Source organism: Motacilla alba, chromosome 17 (genome assembly GCF_015832195.1).
Source record: "Motacilla alba alba isolate MOTALB_02 chromosome 17, Motacilla_alba_V1.0_pri, whole genome shotgun sequence".
In the NCBI taxonomy this organism is placed as follows: Eukaryota; Metazoa; Chordata; class Aves; order Passeriformes; family Motacillidae; genus Motacilla; species Motacilla alba.
The window spans coordinates 634844-654713 of NC_052032.1; the positions used below are offsets into that span (position 1 = coordinate 634844).

The window sequence follows — 19870 nt, forward strand, 5'->3', positions numbered from 1 at the left end:
TCCATGCTGTCACCATTCACATGACCTTGTTTGTAGGGAACCATACTCCTCCTCTGACTCCTCTGTCACCAACTTCCTTCTCTCTAACCACCAGCTCATTTCTTCCTGCCAGGACCAAACTCAGTGATCTTCCCTTCTTCAAAATCTGTGAAGTTAGACCGTCAAAACCCCAACAGCTACAGAGGTTACTGGTCCACTCACACCTCCACAGGGCACCCAGCCAGGATCGGGCTGCTGGAGGTGGACAGGCCACACAATCAGTGCACCTGAGATGTATATTGTTCCTGAGATCCCTGGTGGCTACAAGGCACTGATCCAGCTGTGGATGGGAACTCCCAATTCAGCCAGATCAGTCTCAACATCTGGCTGCCCATGTGCCCCCTCCCCAGGCATGAGCTGCAAACGTGAGGGATGGACAAGTAGGCAGGGAACAAGGGCTGTGGGACCACCCTCCTGGCTGCAGGACACCTGTAACCACAGCTTTTTAATGTGCAGTAACAAAAATAAATCTGGATATGTTCATCTCAGACATCAGCCTCTCCCACTTCACTAAAATGCCACAGCAGGGGCAGCTCTCCCAGAAATCATAATGAGAAAAGCTGAGCTGGGAATGGGAATAGAGAACCTTTTGGGCATGAGACAAAACCAGGCTTTCACCTGCATCCTGTCCCAGCACTTCCATGAATAAAAGGGTGCTCGACTCAGACTGTGGGTCTTATTAAATTACGACAAGTAAATCATCCAAATCCCCTTATCCAGAGAAAAGATAATGACTCACAAGGATCATGCCCTGAATGTTACATTTTCCATCTTTGCTAAAAACTCCTACATTGCCATTTCTCCCTCTAAGCTTGCTCAGCTGCAAAATATCCTCTTCATCAAGACTGGCACAATGATGAATTGAGAAACTCATTTTAAGGCTTTCTGTCTCTGTTTTGACCAGGATACTGCTGTGGCTCTCCCGGTTCTGTGTCCCTGTTTCTGTGTAGTCCTTGGATGAGAGGGTTTGCACAAACAGAAGATGGTCTCTTCTATCCAGCCACTCATTGAGACCAGATGCACCTTGTGGGGACAAGGCCTTCCTTCCTGGAAAGACCAGAGAACCCTACAGATGCTGCTGACCATCATCACCAGCTGGAAATGCCTTTGCAGCAGTAGGTGCTGAAGACAGTCCTGCACCACATCTCACCAGAACCCATGGACACACAGTTTTGGCACAGCGAGTCACCTCGTCCAATTAATACCATGAATAACAGATACAGGCTGGTTTATGCCATAGGAAGTGACACAGTGTAATGACTAAGGGTCTTCAGATAAATGCTGATGAGCAATTACAGATTTGGCAAACTCTACATGGAAACCAAGTATGTGCAGCTCAGCCTATGGTGCTTCCAAGGAAGGCTCCAAACATGCCTGGAGATCCCACATTCCTCCTCTGAAGGAACAAAGGTCTGCTGCTGGCACTGCTGTGGATCAGGGATGGCTGAAGAGCTGTGCAGTCCCCATGAAGCACATTGCAGGAGTTAGTGGCATTTGCAACCACAGTACAATGGTTTTTGTGCAGGATTCTCAACAGGACTTGGGAAAACATTGGCCTGATACTGAGTTATCACAGTGCTGGAGTCCCTCTGCTCTGGAGCCAGGCTGGGAAAGCTGAGCATGTTCAGCCTGGAGAAGGCTCCACGGGGACCTCAGAGCCCCTGCCAGGCCCTAAAGGGGCTCCAGGAGAGCTGGAGAGGGACTGGGGACAAGGGATGGAGGGACAGGACACAGGGAATGGCTCCCACTGACAGAGGGCAGGGCTGGATGGGATACTGGGAATTAGGAATTGTTCCCTGGCAGGGTGGGCAGGCCCTGGCACAGGGTGCCCAGAGCAGCTGGGGCTGCCCCTGGATCCCCAAGGTCAGGTTGGACGGGGCTTGGAGCAGCCTGGGAGAGTGGGAGGCGTCCCTGTCCATGGCAGGGGGTAGGACTGGATGGGCTTTAAGGTCCTTGCACCCAAAGCATTCCATGATCTTTGTGGTGCTCTGGGGAGTCCCCACTCCCATTCAAACACCGAGAGCTGTGAGCCACCCTCACCATGACATACAAACAAAGAATATTATAAGGACACCAATGTTGAAAAGGAGGAGAAACTACACAGTGCATAAAACATAGGAATTTTGGCTTCTTGACACAGTCAATACACTGAACTATGACCTCAGGAGGCGCAGGGGACTGGAAACCATCAGAACTTAAACTGGCTAAAAATCTCTTGTTTTCTCATGACATTTGTGAGAAACCATGGGGACAGTTTCCTCAGGACACATGGGAGTTAGAGCTGTGTCACTGCCTTCTCCAGAGAGTTCCTCATTTTCCTTACAGTCACTCCATCACTGTCACCCGCGGACCCTTCATTACTTTCTCCCAGTGCACCAGCTTCTCTGCTGACCAACACACTTCATAGTCTGTCCAAACCCATGAGAGGAAGAAAAAGCCTTGTACAGGCTGTATAAAAGGACATTTACTCTGTACTACATTGTGTCTTCTTTCCTATGGTAGTCTAAATACAAGTGCTGTTTTCACTGCCAATCGTTGTTTGCTTCTGCTGTTTCCACTGGCTAAAACCAGCATTTTTCCAGCTAGTGTTGCCCTCCAGGAAAAACCACACATTCATACCTTTCTTGCATTTAGCACGGGACAACAAAACTGGTTCCCAGGAATAAGGATGGCTTCCTCAAAAGAAAACATTTGCTGTCAGCTGAGGTTTGACCTCTAATGGCCAATTTGGCATCATCATTTTGAGCACTGGAATACATAACACTGTGAAAAATTAACAGCTTCCCCCCCTCCTTGCTGAAGTTTAATTTCCGCCTGCAGCTTTGCAAGTGAAAATAAAAGAACCAAAATAAATACCCAAACCGAAACCTTGGGTACAGTCTCTCACATACATCCACAAAGAGAGCTTCAAGACAAAGATTTGTAAGGGAAATTTCACTGGAAACCGAGCTTTTGCAGACACTGAGAAAGAAAGTCTGCAACGTGAGACTGTCTTCCTTGAAGAAACACAGCTGATCCCTGCTCCGACTGCCACTGGGCTGTGTAAAACATAAACTTCACGCTAACCCTATGAAAACAGTCAACATGAGAGAGAGACAACAGTCTGCTCCGAGCTGCTGAAAGGGGAAAAAAACCTCTCAGGCTGTCATTCTCCCCTTGCTGTGACCTTCATGCTCCACTGAATTTCTGAAGATACTGAAATCTTGGCAGGGAAGTGTACAGCCTGTGGGAACTAGGCAGCGACGGCTGGGCTTGCTGCTGAGAATTAGGCCCAGTTGAGCCCTTTTTTGGGGGACTCTGAGTTTTATGTGGCCAACAGCACAGGGCTAAGCCAAATCCAGGCTGGGAATTTTACAGAATTGGTGCTGTGTGCGCTCACGTATCATGCTGCAAAGCCATCACGGACAGAATGCTGCCCTCCTGCCTGGCAACCACAAGCTGGGGCTTGCTCAGTGTCTACTGGAATCTCCAGTACCTAAAGGGGTTCCAGAAGAGCTGGAGAGGGACCTGGGACAAGGACCTGGAGTAACAGGACACAGGGAATGGCTTCCCACTGCCAGAGGGCAGGGAGAGATGAGATATTGGGAAAAAATTCTTCCTTGTGTGTGTGGGAAGGCCCTGGCACAGGTTGCTCTGGCACAGAATGGGCTGCCCCTGGATCCCTGGAAGTGTCCAAGGCCAGGTTGGACGAGGCTTGGAGCACTCTGAGTGAGTGGAAGGTGTCCCTGCCCATGGCAGGGGATTGGAACTGAATGAGCTTTGAGGTCCCTTCTGACCCAAAGCATTCCCTGATCTTTGTGGTGCTTTGGGGTGTCCCCACCCCCTGCGAATAACAGTGACCACTCACTATGAGCTCTCACTATCATTTATAAACCATTAGAGGTTAGCAAATAAAAATCTCAACCAGAGACTGAAAAGAAGCAGAATTTGCCATGACAAATTATCCCAGAGTGTGATGGTATTTAATGACTGCCACTGCCTTGTAGAGCCACTCCACACAAAGAGCTGGTTCCTCTCAGTGAGGCGCAGTGCCAGGGCAAGGAGCACTCGCCACTCAGCCAGCCCCGGACAAGTACCTCTGGAGGGCAATTGGCTCCCTCAACAGTGTCTCTCGAGGCAGAATAATACCAGCTGTGCTTCCTGGCTGGAGCCTCTGCAGCACAGGCTGCAGATTACATCAGAATTGCCAAGCCCAGGATAAACAAAAAGATTAAGAGAGCCTCACCCTTTGTGTTGAACAATCACACTCTGAAGCAAGAAATCACAGCCCACGTCCTGGGCAGGCACCAGGCTGAGCCTAGGTTTGGGTGACTGGGGAGGAGTAAGCAGCTCCCTCACACATCTGGGGAAACCACAGATGCTCTTAATCACAGGTTTTCCTGACCTGTAGGCGCTGACAAATTGCATCCTATGGATGAACCTTTTATTAAACCACAGAGGGTTTCCAAACAATATTCTCTTTCTCAGCATTCCCAAGTCATTGAAATCCAGCACACGTGACCCTTCTGAATTCTTCATTTAGAGGATGACACAGCACTTTCCAAAGAGATTTCAGGGCTGAAAGGAAGTAAATGGAGACATGATGTTGCATCGGTGGAAGGCAGCTCAAAAGCAGAACCAGGGGCTATGAGAACTGACATTTTTGAATTCTTTGATGATGTCTCAGCCCCACTGGAGCTGAAGATGCTTTTTGTCCTGAGAGACTCCAAAGGCCAACCCCTTGCTGTCTGCTGGGGCAGAAGCATCTCATGAAATACATAGCCTTTAAATCTTACTGGTTTTTCTCTGCACATGGGGAAGGACGGCTGGTATTTTAAAATGAATGAAATGACTGTTGCTCAGGCCAGGAAAGGTGACCACAAAGCAAAATTGCCCTGGTTCCACTTCCATGCCACGCTGGAGCAGGAGATGGCTGCGCAGCTCACAACTGAGTGAGAAAGAAGATGCCTGGCAGTTCTCATCATCATCTGGACCGACAGAGCAACCCACATAAAAGGAAGAAAAAAGCCTGATCAGATTGGTGTGACAGAGACTCATGAGAGACATGCACATTTTCAATCTAAATGACAGTTTGAGGGATCTATATTACTAATTATCAACTAATATTGCCAGAGTTCCCAGGCTGGCTTCAAAGGCTCTCGCAAAGTGCCCCAAGTACGGGGTTTCCGTCTCATCATAAGGCTTTTTATTTTGTCCCTGCTAAATGGATTGCTCCATCCTGGGCTCCCTCTGCTTAAGTCAGCTTGCACATGATGAGCTTTGCAGCAATGAAATTCGTTACCTTAACCACAAAACACCAGAAACATTTGCTACAACTGTTAGAATGCTTTTGCACCTAATTTAAAAAAAAAAAAGGTGGTTTCCTCTCTTCCTCCCCGCTCCTCCCCGCCTACTCCTAATCCCATGCTAACACCTTTGTAAAAGCTGGGGGGAGTAGTTTGGAAACTGAAAGGGGGGGAGTGGGGGCAAAAAAATACAAAAATATATCAGATCTCCAGACAATGAAATTCAGCAGCTATCTCTCATATCCTGCAGTGCTCAGGCTGAGGTCATAAGTTAAACAGGACATCAGAATGGCTGATGTAATTTGCTTATTTAGGATCAGAGCATTCAGTGACATGCAAGAGACAACCTATTTGAATGTGCAGATAATCCCCTTGTCAATGTGGGGCTGTTCAGATGCACAAACTGCAGCTGGAGCCTGGGATTTTTTTTTTCCCCCGAACATTTATTTTTGCAGGGGATCTAATTGCAATCATTTTTCCTTGCAGGAAGGCCTTGAAACCTCACCTGGGATCAGCCTCCTGTTGCATAAGGTATCGTTCAAGCGGGGTCCCTGCCCCAGTGAGCTTAAAGGCCAAAGAGTCAAGTCAAACAGAGGGTGGGAAAGGAAGGAGAGGCCCGGGGGAGGTGGCACAGAGGCTCCATGGGACCCAGGTCCCCCAGCCTGCTCCCCCCCCACCCCGTACCCGAGTGAAGCCTCAGACCCCGAACTGAGCTGAACAGCAGCTACACTTTTCAGTAAAGCCCAGCACAGCTTTTCTGCAGATGGACAGGTCCTCCTGGCTCCAAACCCAGCTGCAGAGCCTCACACCAGTGAGGGTTTTACAGTAGTTAGAAACCTTTAACCACAAGGTTCTTCCAGATTCCAGGAGGAATTTCTTAGTGAGCCCAAACAGCACTGAACACAGTTGTCCCTTCAAGCTATAGCGACAAACCCTTGTGATATAAATATGTAAAGCTAACAACTTGCAGTGTTTATCTCCTCAGTTTATCACCATCCAAGCTGGGATTCCTCCCTGTCAGCAGCACTGCTCACCCCAAGCCTGCCAGCCGTGCCTCCACTGATCTGCTTCCACATGAGTGTTCTTTCACTGACACAAGTTGGTTGGGCCAGACACCTCAGCCATGGGAAGTGAAACATCCTGACTCTTGGGCTCACCAAGCAGTCAGTGACAAGGCCCTGGCACCGTGGCAAGTTCAGAGGCGTGGCCCACACCTGCTTTGGGTGGACTTTCAATCACATGGCATGGAAAAGCAAGATGGCAAAAGTCACAACAGTCATCCAGGTAATGGATCCTGCCAAAACATGGCTGTTCTCAAGAGACAATTCATTCTCCTTTAAGAGGCTGGAATGACATGGAGACATGGAGCTCATGTTCTCCTGCTATCCCACCAGGCCATACCCAAGTGTCACAGCAGGATGTCTCAAACAGGGACACCACCAGGAAGGGTGGGAGACAACCACTGCTGGACCTGGGAGAGGAGCTGAATTTCAGCCCACTATGAAATGACCCTGCTGTCAGCTGTCTGTGCCCTTGGACTGGAGCCCATGCCTTCTTCAGCAGGTTTGAGTGTTTTTTCCTTCTTGAACTGCTAGTTCTGTTAGAATCTCCTCCAAGATGTGGAGAGCAGAGCATCACTGATCTCCTGGATGAGTCAGGCTGTGAGCTGACACTTAAGGCTGCCCACAACAGCCTCCAACAACTCCACAGAGATCTTCCTGATTACTGTAAGGGTTCAGCATGTTGAATTGATCATGTCTGAACACCCCAAACATTATTTCACACTGTCCCTTCCTGAAGGAAGTATTTCAGCTGTCTGAAAAGAAGAAAAATACAAGATACTCAAATGTGTGCAGAGGTGACAGGCACATGACATTTGCATTTCAAATACAAGGAATGGGTTTGTAACATTTTAAGGCTATGAAATGTAGAACTTCTATAGGGGTTTTTTGCATGTCACCAAAAGATAGAATTAATCTTATTTTCACTCAGCCCCACTAAAATGTTCCTCACCAAAGGCACCACCAGGCCCAGCCACAGCTACTCTGCAGGGGTGGCTTCATCAGGATCATCACCAAGTCCTTACAATGCAGCACTTGAGGAACACATGGAAGGAAAAGGTCATTCCTGCACCACCACTGACACCTTTGGCAGCAGTCCCCACTCCTGAAGCCTTTAACTGGAGCAACCAAGCTGGAGCCCAGCACAAGTGGGAGCAGAAATGCTGAGCAGCCCCTGGATGACACTCCCTGTGCACTTGCTGTTCTAGGTCAGACAGAGGTAGCCAGTATTGGCCATTGTTTTAACAGAAGATGTATTTTGGCAGGGTTACAAAGCAAGCCCATTCTTTACATCTGCAAAAGAGAGCCCGTCCATCCCTGCTGAGGGAGCTGACAGAGAAAACGTATTTTCCAGCAGTCTTGGGCACAACATTGAATTGGGACCTATTTTTACCATGTGCTCTGCACTACACACATTAATTGTTATGACAACCTTTGCTGCCATATTCACTCCAGTCATGTACAGAACAGAACCCAGGAGACAAAACAAGCCCCTGCTCCATGAGACAGAGGGAGCAGGCAGGATGCCACATTGCTTCCTGTGACACGCAGCCAGGGCTGATGACACAGATAACCCATCCCATGCTGGTAGGCCAGGCCCAGCTCCGTGCAGGAGAGGGAGGAGAGGAGCCCAGCTCATGGGTCAGTACTGCCCATCCTCCTCCTCTTGCCTAGCACAGACACAGCAGCACTCGGCTCTTTCTGGAGCCCTGCTTGTGTGCCCACCATGCTCCCCCCACTGTAGGGACAGCCAAAACTCTCTGTCACCACTCTGTCACCCCTCACCAAAGCGCTCTGCAAGGAGGAGCAGAGCTCAGAGCAGTCTGGGAGCCACAAGGTCTGTGACCCAGCTCCCGAGCAGCACAGACATGCTGGAGAGCACAGCCCAGCAGTTTCAGGATCCGACCTCCATCCTAATTAAGCCCAATTAGGTTTACAAAGAATGAGGATGTTTTAGGAAGGACGTATAAAAGAACTGCTGAGGTCCCTGTAGGCCATGTAGGCCCAGAGCACCCTCCTGAAGGCAGAAATTGCCTCTGTTGATGTGGGCTGTCAGTTTTCCGGAGTGCTGGAGGATGATCCTGTGCAGCCCACAGCTCCCCTTGCACACAACCCCGGGAAGTGCAGCTGGGAGAGCTGGGATTCTCCTCCAGAGGATCAGCAGCACATGAGCCAAACCTGTGCTGTCTGTAGAGACAGCTGAGCTCCAAAAAGCCAAGGCCTTAAGTGAAGGTAAATATGATTTAGAACAGGGAGAGGTTGGACAAATCAGTATCTTCCCATGCTGAGGGGTATAAAACAAGCAGCTGTTCCACCACCACAATTTACAGGGAAGGCATTTCTCCTGGAAGTAAGAGAACACTTAGTATATATTCCTAGCCAGATTGATTACCCCTATTTATATTGTAAACTAAGACAGCATGTACTAAACCCATAGAGTTAACCAGTTCCAGACCCCAGATCCTGGGTGAGGGGTCAGTTTTCCATTGTCTGCTGCACAGTCTTGTACATTTATTAGAGAGCACAGAGTTTCCTCCAGCATGGTTTTGTGTGTGTGTGTGCTTATTTTTGTGGTATTTCAACAACCATCAGGAGGAACACTGCTATTTTATGGGATGTCAGAGAACTGGAGAATCCATGAGGTTTTTTAAAGGTTTGTTTAAAACAGCCAAGAAGCCAGCGTGCCACTATAAATATATGTATGTATAACAACTGCAGTCTGTTCTGGGACAATAAAACCACAGGACTGGCAGTATCCTATAGCTGAATATATCCATTTATCCTGCAGTAAGATGAACCCCTGTTCTGTGGATCTGACCTGCAGGGAGTTTCATCAGTCTCCTCTCACAGCCAACCTGCTCAGCTGGACAACTCTCATTTGCTTTCTAAGTTACAGATCCAGTTTCAATATCTGACAGCAGATCTAAACAGAGGTTCAGGACATACTCTCTGGTGTGTCTGCTCCTACACTACTTGTGCAATTCCACTGGGCCAGGAGACCCCAGATCTCCACCATGAGGCACCGAGCCAGACTCATTGGTTTGTTTATCCCTAAGAAAAAGCTAATTTTCTAACCAAATTGCTTCTTTTTCTCTCTTTAAACAAGGTGAGAGATGTTGAAGTTACCTGTTGGTTTATAATGCAGTTTGGGAAGGGATAGGTTTCGGCGTGTTGCTGTAACAAATACAATAGTGAAATTGGAAGAGATGGTGATTTGAGCTAACACAATTAAAATTTATTCTTAACAGCAATCCACAGATATCCTGTGCCAAACACAATCTAGAGCCATCAACTAGCATGGACATGAATTAACCTAATAACTTCTGAAAAAAAAGAAATCTTATGAAAAAATCTTCCTATTAAAGTAATTAAGTGTTAACAGAATCACAGAGCCATAATTAAACATGGTTTATAATTAAAACAGCATGTGTCCTAGACAGAGAACACAGCAACAAAGAGAGTCCAACCATGGCAGTTGATGCCAAAACACAGACCAAGCACCAAAAATCAGAAAAACAGGCGAGTTTCTAGCAAAGCTGTAGATGCAGAGCCTCTGATCCTCTGACTGAGCCCTCAGCACTGTGACGAATGTGACTGCACTCAGAACTCCTCACGGCTTTGCCAGGTGCTGCCAAAGTTCAAGCAGAACTCTTGGGAACCAAGAAGACACCGAGTGCAAGGCCCAGGACACCGAGGCAGCGCAAGGAGTGGTGAGCGAGTGGGAGCCGGGGCTGGAGCCAGCCTCGTCCTACCTGGCAGCGGCTGAAGATGTCACCCAGGGACACCTGCACATTGAAGTGTTTCAGCACCTGCAGCGCCTGTTCCTTCGCCTTCTCGGAGCAGTTCACAGAGAAACATCTTCCTTCTCCCACCTGGGAGCGCAGCTGCAAACCAGAGACACCAGTGAGACCCAGCATCAGGGCATGTGGGGCTGTTTTGATACTCTTGGCTTGGTTTGAATTCTGAATAATGCTTGGAGTTAGTGTGTGGTTACAGTCTGAATTCTGGTTTGAGCACCACAATTGGCAACCTAACAGCCACTGCTGCAAGAACTCTGACTCCTGAAGGACTGCGTGATTTTATGTGTATGAAACATGATTTAGGCTGGAGAAAGGGAGGCTCAGGGGGGACCTTCCCACTCTCTACAACTCCCTGACAGGAGGGTGCAGCTGGGGGATTAGCCTCTTCTCCCAGCTAACAAGTGACAGAACAAGAGGAAATGGCCTCAAGATGCTCCAAGGGCAGTTTAGATTAGATTTCAGGGAACATTTCTTCACAGAAAGGTGGTCAGGCATTGGAATGAGTTGTCTGGGGACGTGTTGGAGTCATCTTTGGAAGTGTTCAAGAGTCATCTGGATGTGGCACTTGGAGACATGGTTTAGTGGGGACCATGGTGGTGATGCTGGGTTAACAGCTGGACTTGATCATCCTAAAGGTTTTTTCCAACCTTAACAATTCCATTATTCTATTCTATAAAATATACCCAAGTCCCGTCAACTCACAATTTGGTGAGGTGGTGCTGACAGGAGCAGTAAAAGGGAACTGACTTTTATCCCAGCTTTCTGATGAAACTTGGCCAGATTCCACAGAGTGTGCCAAAGTACAATGATGGAAACAATGTCCAGTCACCACTTCAACTCCTCTGACTCACACAAACATTTCACCTGGAGTTCCCTGGTGGCCCAGAAATTTGAAGGGGTTGATGTGGGCAGTCTCTCAATGTTTGTTCCACATTCTGCAGAGAAATGCATCTGGGAATGAGCACTGGGAAGTCCCAGACATATCTTCGTGACCATGCTAAGGACTCACAGGAGTGTAATCAGCTACACACCAGTAAAGGAGCCTGGCAGAGCCATCCCATCCTTGTGGAGGGCATCCAAAGGCAAGGGAACCAAGGGAACCAGATATTTCCCAGCAGTATTGTACCCTGGAAGCAGTTATTTTCCTTTTGCAATTCCTACACAGTACTTTGAAATTAGAGCTCTGCCAAACAAGAGGATGCTGGATGCTGAATTCCCTATTCCACCAACTGTAGGCTCAAGGAACCTGCAGGGTGGCTGCACCTGCCTCACAGTGTCTCATTATGGGAGGAGTTTTATTCCACACTCTGATTTTCCATAGGAAATCAGAAACCCCTATTCTGCAGATATTCTGACTGGCTGCCTAAGTAGCTGGGAGATTTTATACTGACAGTTTGTGGCAAGGAAGTCCTGCACCCTGGCTCATGTGAACAGAACTCTGGCTCATCCAGAACAGTTTCACTCTTCCAAATGGATTTTTAGGCAGCAAAAAATTGCAAAGGACCTGCAACAGGACATCACAGCGCTGCAAGCACTGACTTGGCAGGTTCAGCACTGCATTTTGAAGTGTGTCTGTGAACAGCTCTGAACAGCTGGTGCTGAGGGCAAGGTTGGCCTTTGCTTTGGCTTTTCTGTTTATCTATAGCAACACAAAACCTCTCCAGCTTCCACTAGACCTATGCTTGGGGCCTTCCAATCTCACCCTTCCAAGCCTGAAGAAATGTGCCTGAGAGCTGAAACTCTCTCAGTGTGGAGCCAGCCAGCAAGCAAGAATCTCTGGGATAAAAAGCACAGAAATTGAGTTGCCTTTCACCTGCCAGTGAGGCCAGACAGAAACACACTGTTCTTGATTGCTTGGCTTGACTTCCACCCCCACCCCCAATGGAGAGCAATCACTCTCCCCACCGATACAGGACTGAATATAAGTACAAAAAACCATTTCACCCCGAGCCTTGGTGGTTGAGGACAGCAAACCTCTGAAGACCCTAAATGTAGCTTTTAGTGGAGAAAACATGAAAAATCCAAGCCAGTTGTTGCATTCACATCTGACTTTTTCTCTTGTCTCCCCTGCACACCCCAGACCAGGCAATGATCAGTGCCAGAAACACGCAGCTTGGAACACTCACAGTCTGATATGGGAGTCCAGAGGTCAAAATTACTCTTCCTTCCTGTCGGGCAATCTGGAAAAAGCAGTAAAAATCCAAATGAACAGGGGCTGAAGTTACACTGAGTTCAGGCTTTACTTGCAGTCACAGAACAGAGGAGATGAACTGGAGATATTGAGTGTTTCTCTCAGTGTCAGTCCACACCTGGCCAAGAGTTCCTGACAGCAACAGCAACTCAAGGTATGGTTCACCCCTTGTCCCCTCCCTGCCAATCCCTGCCTCATCTCCCATGTGCTGGAACAAGCTGCTGGTGCATCTGTACCACAGATGGCCCAGGGAACCATTCTACCTTGAAACACTCCTATACAAAAACAATCTTTTAATTTTTTCCCTTAACCCAGACTATTTCTATTTCCCCAGTCTGGGTTACAAAGAAGGAAATAGTTCTACTGCACAGGGGAAAAAGGAAAAAAAACTAACCAGGTAATTCTAGAAAAAAAATGTACCATGAAATGTGTCTGCAAACTTCATACTTTTAACAAAACTGCTCCTTAGAGAAGGAGGGTGTTATTGTCCTGGCAACCCAACACACAGGAATTCTGCACCTTTCCAGGCTGCAGGGAACATCTCCCGAAGAGATTATCACCTCCCAACTTGGAATCCTGAGCTTTTGTCAGAGGTCTGGTCCTTCAAGTGGAAGGTCTGTGCTGAGTTACCAGGGAGCTCATCACTGCCCTACTGACCTTCCCACGGGCTCGGGGACACTGCAGAGGGGTCGCTGCCAAAGGGAGGCACTAACCCTGGAGCTGCAAGGGTGGAAGTGTGACTGACCTTCCTTCACATGATTGAATGACGCCCCTTCCTCCCACCCCTCACCCTCCTGGAGGAGGGACACAGAGCCTCATGGCTGTAGCAATAGGAGGGTTCACAAGGATTCCCATGTGAACCAGGACTCAGCTCTGATCCTGCTGACAAGACATCAGTGCTTTGAAGTAGGCACAAGGTTATTTCTCTCCTCTGGCTTGGATTCTGTTAGCAGCCCTCATGTTTTTCACTGACTCCACATGTGTGTCATGGAGGTCTCTCATCTGGTTCAGAGTGCAGCAGCTCTGTCTGGATCCCTCTCTACCCGTGGCAGGAAGACACATTTGGGATCAGAGTCCTGCTGCACTTCCCAGAGAGACACCAGTGAGCACAGCCAGGGAACACCACAAAAAGCAACCACAACTTTTAAGCTCTCTCTTGGGTAGTCATTCTCTTAAGACTCACTGGACCTATGGCAACAGGAAACAATGGGGAGAAGGCTCTGAAGGCCCCGTGCAGGCAGTTAAACAACCTGTTTTTGCCCTTTTTTCCTTTTCCTGAGCTTTCAGGTATCTGCTTCCCTCCTTTAGTTGTAAAGTCACTCTTTGGCTGAAAGTTCTGCACTGAGAAAGTGATTGGCAACAACTCCTAAAACATCTTTCTACAGACAAAATTACTGGATTTCTTTCAAAATCAACTCTCTCTCTCTCAATAAAGGGAAAAACCTCTAAGAACAGGAGTCTTGAAGGGGCAGCGCAGACACCCCATGCAGTCCTGCTGCTGAGCAGCCACCACAGCACCCTTGTGGCATGGTAGTGAGGGAGGTCTGGTAAGGCAACAGCAAAAGGTCACCACAGGGATTTGCCAACAAGGGAAAAGGGATGTGAAATTCCTCCAGACCCATGTTTGCTTCAGGATTTCACAGCTGGAACACTCCATTCTGACTTTCTGCATCCAGGGTTAATTAGTTCAAGCTTGATAAATCCCCTTATCTAAATGGCTCTGCAGAGACAGGCAAAGAACATCAAATAAAAAGGAGAAAGGCAATAACTCTTCCAACATGTTATTTTGCCTCTGGAACAATGACTGGGAGAAGCACGCAGAGCCAGAAAAGCCATGTGATAGCACACATCTGACTGAGACCACAGAGGGTATGTGCTGGAGAAAAGGACACAATTCCTTCTTTTTCTCCAAAAGCAACAAGGGAAGGCAGCACTGGGACCATGGGGGGATGTGTGGTCAGGAGTGCAAATGAGAGGAAAAGAACACCCAGGGCAGCATTTTGGCATGGGTGTCAGGGACCTGTGCTCTAGCCCAAGTGCTGCAGAGAGGGCATTGGCCTCAGTTTCACAATCTATTACAAAGATAATATCAACTTCCTCTGGAAAAGGTTCAGACCTTCTGGATAGAAAGCACTCCCTAATCTGTTGGTATTACTGATAATCCCTTAACGTGTCTGTCTGTTCAGCCAACTTCCATCCTGCAGAAATGAATGAACCCACAGGAATTATTGTCAGAGAGACCTGGAAGGGCAGCGACTGAGGAGAGAGGGCAGAGAGAGCCCCTTTGTTTCCAAGCCAGCACCAGCAGCAGGATGATTCGAGACAATCTAAAGTGTCCTGAACCAAGGCCAAAGGAGGTTCCAAAAAACAGCAGCACAAGGCTGTGGATTTGTAACTTAAACTTTGCCAAGTCTGTGCAAGACACATGTTGGGCAATGCCACATGTCCTTGGACAGCCAAACTGCAGTACAGGAAAAGCTGTGTTCCCCTTGCAGTGATCCTGAGCCTGGGCCAGCAAGGCCCCGCTTCAGACCAAAAGGGAGTGGACAGAAAGTGTCTGCCCCAGGATATGTGCTGGGAAAGCACCCAGACAAGGATCTGCTGGAGAAGGGGATCACAAAACCCAGTCCAAACCCAGAGGCCCTCCCTGTAATCCCAGGCACTTTTAAAAGAGACAGTAAACCAAGAGCTTAATAGCTCTGAGCACACTCAGTCCAGCTCTCCCAGTATTGCAACCCTGATCTTTTCTTCAGCATTCCTGAAAAGTATAAATTGCACAGAGTTATCACACAGTTTTGTAACGTGGCCTTAAATGTCACACCAAAACCATCCACCCAGTTTTGTTTCTCTGTGCAGATCCATTTGTATCAAGGTCTCCAATGAAAGACCTTCTCCTCCTGCTGACCAAACATCAAAAGCCAAGTCTTGATCTTAAAAGCAATACAACTCTTCATCTGCCCTCTCTGAATTTAGCTTCCCACCAGACTAAAAAGACCAGCAAACCTGGAGAATGTCATCTACATCAAAAATATGGAAAAAGCCAGTCAAAGCTGAGATAAGATCCAAGATTAGATTCCCCCATTAGGTGAAGATCTGCTCACTGCAGGATTAAAATCCCTTTTGTGTCACCTGGCTCCAAATTAGTCTAGGGCAATTTAGATCTGGGTGCACAATGCTCTGTCTGGCTCCTGAGATCCATCTAGCCTGGCCCTTCTCTGCAACTTGTTGGTTCACCTGGAGCTTTGGAGGGTAGGTGTAACCTTGCAAGGGAATCTTCCACAGCATGGGAGCCTCAGGAAGCCAGTTTTTCCTGCCTTCTGGTTATTAGCATACTTCAAAAGATACCAGGTTTGCCTTAGCATCAGATTATCCGCAGAGATGAGGATGATTTTGAAGACCAAGAGCAAAGTCCATTCAAAAAATAAAGTAAACCAACCCAGAACACAACTGAAGCAGCTTTGAGATTCCACTGAGTCTCTTATTAGAAACCTAAGAGACTATGAACATTTTCTTAAACCTTTTGCTCTGCCCCTGAGGTTAAACATTTCAGGAGCTACTGTAGTCACTCAGGGTGCTGGGTGATCTGTAAGGTTGGTGTGAGAAGGATCCCACTGCTTTGCCTGATTTTCCAAAATTGCAGAGAAAATAGGAGCATCTACTTTTCCATCTCCTTCCATCTATCTGGAAAACACAAAAGATAGTTTTAAGATTCTCTGCAAAGAGAAGTTTGCAGAAGACAAGATGGAATCATAGAATAGTTTGGTTTAGAAGGGATCTTTAAAAGGTCATCTTGTCCCAACTCCCCTGCAATGAGCAGGGACATCTTCAACTAGGTCAGGCTGCACAGAGCCTCCATCCAACCTGACCAGGAATTTTCCAGGGATGGGGCATGAAAGACCTGAGTAGGAACAGAACAGGCACAAAGCACAATTTTAAGTAAATAAACTTGTATTATTTGCAAATAACATGTTGCTTTTAGGAGTAAGTGCAAAGGCAGAGGGATCACCCAAAACTGGCACCTGCACACTCAGAACCTGCTGCATCCCAGAGATGGAATCTCCACATTCTTTACCCCATGTATTGCCGGGAGCTGGAGTCAGAGTCCCTGGGGAGGAATGGTTGGATGCACACAGCCCTTTTTCAGAGAGGCGACACAGCAGAGAGCCAGGCTTGGGCCAGTCTGGGCCACTGCCTGAAGCCCTGCAAAGGCCCTGCCCAAGGTGCAGTGAGCAGTGCTGCCAGGCAATGACTGTTGGGGACAGCACATGGTGGGTCCCATCAGCTCTCAGTGCACAGGCTGCAAAAATTCTCAGATAAAGGAGCTTGTCCAGCACATCTGGAGCTAATTCCAGCCCCAGCCGCAGACCTGATGTGCCTCACGTTGTGTGCAGGTGCTACAGCAGGTAGGACAGCAAAGTAATATGGGAAAAACAGCACGGCCACCCCACCGAATGAGAGGGCTTAGTAAAACCACCCCCACTGCCCTTCAGAGAGGCTGCTGCTCATGGACAGGAGCCAAAATGCTTCTGTAAGGACAGCTTGTGAGTTCTTTGCCTTTCACATGAGGACAGATTAAGCCAGAGACATTTTCAGTATGAATTTCTACTATTTTTCCATTTTTAAAGATTTTCTGTATCTGCACTTATGACAGGCAACTTTAATCAGTCACTTCTCCAGTCAAGTCCTAACTAAATGGCATCATTAAATCAGAGACTGCAAGCTGGTAGCATCTCACAGTGGATAAACAGAACCAGAGAATCACAGAACCATTAAGGCTGGGAAAGACCTCCCAGGTCATCAAGTCCAACCACAAACCCAGCACTGCCAACTCCGCCACTAAATCTGGTCAGTCAGAGGTCATCCAGTGGATCGTGGTGCCAGAGGCCCTGCTCTCACACCTCTGCAGATCTGGCATGACAAACTCACCATGACAAGTCCAAGATAAAATATTTAGTCAACAACAGCAACACAACACGAAGCATAACACAGGACAAGGGTTTCACATCCATGGGAATGGGGGTTGCCAAACCAATTCCTGCCACATCTACCAGCCTAAACAAAAAAAAAAAAATAAAAAATCCATAACTGCCCAAGCACAGCCAAGGAAGTTCTCAGGCTTTTAAGCTTGATCCCAAAAAATAGAGGGTGAAGGACCAGACCCATCTGCCCACCAATACTTGAAGCCACTCTAACAAAGAAAAGGAATGAGAACAATAAGAAGCAAATGCCAGGTGTTGCAGGAGTTCTTGGCACAAGGAGAAGTGTAGTATGACTGATAAATCATTTGAGTGAAAAGACTTTAATAAAGAGCAAACACTAATGCTGTAGACTCTTAGGTGTTCCTAGTGACACCAGTTTGAGACTGCTGGGACAACACCCAAACCATCTATCTTGTACTCAGTGACCAGGATCCAAACCCTCTGCTGGCCTTCGCAAAAACATTCCCAAGTTTTTGGACGTAGGGTGGTCAACATTCAACTTTGATTCAATCAGGACCAGCCAGATATCAAACAGGGTAGGAGGAGTCTATTTTTATCTTTGATTATCCAAGCCCAGATCAAAGGCTCTGCAATACAGTAACACTCCAAGGGCTTTTGATAGTGAAAGGATGTTTGTCCGGTCACCATAGAGAAAGCAATGTCAAACATCCTGTCCGTGGCACGATAAGGGATAGGGATGAGAAGTGGAGACGGAGCTCTGGGGGGAGGCACTGAGAACCAGTTTGTTTAAATAACTTGTGCAAGTTTGGCAGGGAGGAGATATTAATTATTTCTGCAGAAGTTAGAGCCTGCCCCGGATTCAGGCCAAGCAGACATCTGAAGAGGAAATATTCTGCACACCAGGCTGGGTGATCCATGCACATTTGATAGCACACTCTGTGTGGCCTGGATATCTCTGTTGACTCCCTCAAAGGCAGGGAGACCCTCTGGGAGACCTGGACAATTCAGAAAGCTGGGCAATCACTGACCAGATGAAGTTCAGCAAGGCAAAGTGACAGATTCTGCACTTGGGATGGAGCAGCTCTGGATATACAAACGGACTGGGGAATGAGATGCTGGAGAGCTGCGTCACAGGAGGGGACCTGGGGGTCCTGGTTGACAGAAAGTTGAATGTGAGTCAGCAATGCCCTAGAGGCAGGACATTTGTGTCCTGGGGGCATCAGGCCCAGCATCACGGAGATTGCCCCACTCTGCTCTGGGCTGGGGTGGCCTCACCTCAAGCCCTGATGGCAGTTTTGGGTACCACAAAATAAGAAAGACATTAGGCCATTAGAGAGTGTCCAAAGGAGGGCAACAAAGATGGTGAAGGGCCTTGAGGGGAAGCTGTATGAGAAGTGGCTGAGACTTGGTCTGTTCAGCCTGGAGGAGACTGAGAGGAGACCTCATTGCAGCTACAACTTCCTGGTGAGGGGAAAAGGAGAGGCAGACACTGATTTCTGCTCACTGCAACCAGGGACAGGACCTGAGAGAATGGCATTAAGTTGTGTCAGGGCAGGCTCAAGCTGGAGCTCAGGGCAAGGTTCTTCCCCCAGAGGGTGCTGGGCACTGCCCAGGCTCCCCAGGGAATGGGCACAGCCCCGAGGCTGCCAGAGCTCCAGGAGCCTTTGGAAAGCACTGCCGGGGATGCCCAGGGTGGGGTTGTTGGGCAGCCTGTGCAGGCCCAGGAGCTGTTCTCAATGATCCTGGTGGGTCCTTTCCAGCTCAGGGGATTCTGTGATTCTGTGATCTGTACTCCTGGGATAGGAGAAATGTGTCTGAAATGAAGCAGCATTTGTCTCTCATCCAGTAGGCAGAGGGGAAGAGTAATTATGGGAGCCCAGAGCAATACTCATGGTCCCCTCTTCCTTTCCCAAATATCACTGCAAGTTGTGGCTGATCACCTTTGAGTCACCTCACAGGGCCAGCCAGGATGTTACACGGCCATTGATTAAGAACATTCTCCCTTCTGTATTGAACAGCCATCTTTGGATTATGGTTCTGCCCAACCGACATGGACACAAGGCAGACAAACACCCTCCTTGTAAGCCCAAAGTGGAGTGCATTAGAAATCTAAGTGAATGCTGGCTCCTTTCACTGACTTTTGTCTTTTTGCAAGCACACAGCCTCCCCAAAGACACTTGGTCACGTCTTTGGGGATTGGAGATGATTGTTAAGGCCCCTTCCAAGCCAAAGGAAACCATTCTGTGATTCTATGATCTTTACCCTCCACTTGTGTTCTTCTCATGACTTGAGCTGCCACAGCTGCCAATGACACAAACAGACACATGTAAGAGTGAGATCATAGCAGTCTCTGCTCCCCTCCTCTCTCCTGTAGGTGGAGAACCAAGGCTGCACACCACTGCAGGGACCAGTTGATTCCAGCTGCCAGAGCTCGGGGTGACCCAAAGAGCTGGGAATCAGCACAGGGATGGAAGGAGGGACCCATGGGGCAGCTCCTGCAGCCTGAGCACCAGTGCAGCTTTCCAGTGAGCCCCATTGCATCCCCATGGACATG

General features: G+C 48.2%; 1 protein-coding gene across 10 annotated transcripts in view; it reads right to left on the reverse strand.

The window, feature by feature from the left end:
• Window positions 1-19870, reverse strand: part of EXD3 (exonuclease 3'-5' domain containing 3) — a 254110-nt gene that overhangs the window by 106109 nt on the left and 128131 nt on the right. For 9 of the 10 annotated variants that reach the window (XR_005259297.1, XM_038156651.1, XM_038156650.1 and 6 more), the window contains 2 exons: window positions 12312-12365; window positions 10138-10269 (listed from right to left, as the gene is read on the reverse strand). Coding sequence is in view for 9 of the 10 variants with exons in the window: in XM_038156651.1 (XP_038012579.1) it covers window positions 10138-10269; window positions 12312-12365 (186 nt within the window). In the remaining variant the exon portion in view is untranslated. Of the gene's footprint in view, window positions 1-1929; window positions 10014-10137; window positions 10270-12311; window positions 12366-19870 lie in introns of those variants that run through there. The other variant, XM_038156654.1, reaches the window with a different exon arrangement.